Consider the following 244-nt stretch of genomic DNA (forward strand, 5'->3'; position numbering starts at 1 on the left):
TCACAGGTCCCAAGACTCTCCACCGTCGTGCATCCTCGCCGACTTCACTCCTCCCACACCGACTACGAGAACGTCACCAAACACTACTTTTCCCAGCTGTCCAAAACGAAGCTGCTGGGCCTCTACGAGATCTACAAGCGCGATTTCGAGATCTTTGACTACGACGCGACACCTTATTTCACTTACGTCAAGGATTCGTAGAGAGGAGAAGAGGAAGAACAGAATAAGTGAAAGGAATAAAAGA

At 49.2% G+C, this 244-nt stretch overlaps 1 protein-coding gene across 2 annotated transcripts in view; it reads left to right on the forward strand.

Moving 5' to 3' along the window:
* The window catches only part of LOC119593934 (carbohydrate sulfotransferase 11-like), a 53,303-nt gene extending 53,066 nt beyond the window's left edge, over positions 1-237 (forward strand). For both annotated transcript variants that reach the window (XM_037942952.1, XM_037942953.1), the window contains one exon: positions 7-237. In XM_037942952.1, coding sequence (XP_037798880.1) covers positions 7-158 — 152 coding nt within the window. In that variant the 3' untranslated portion in view covers positions 159-237. The remainder of the gene's footprint in view (positions 1-6) is intronic.
* The last annotated feature ends 7 nt before the right edge of the window (positions 238-244 follow it).

Source organism: Penaeus monodon, chromosome 33, assembly GCF_015228065.2.
Source record: "Penaeus monodon isolate SGIC_2016 chromosome 33, NSTDA_Pmon_1, whole genome shotgun sequence".
Lineage (NCBI taxonomy): Eukaryota > Metazoa > Arthropoda > Malacostraca > Decapoda > Penaeidae > Penaeus > Penaeus monodon.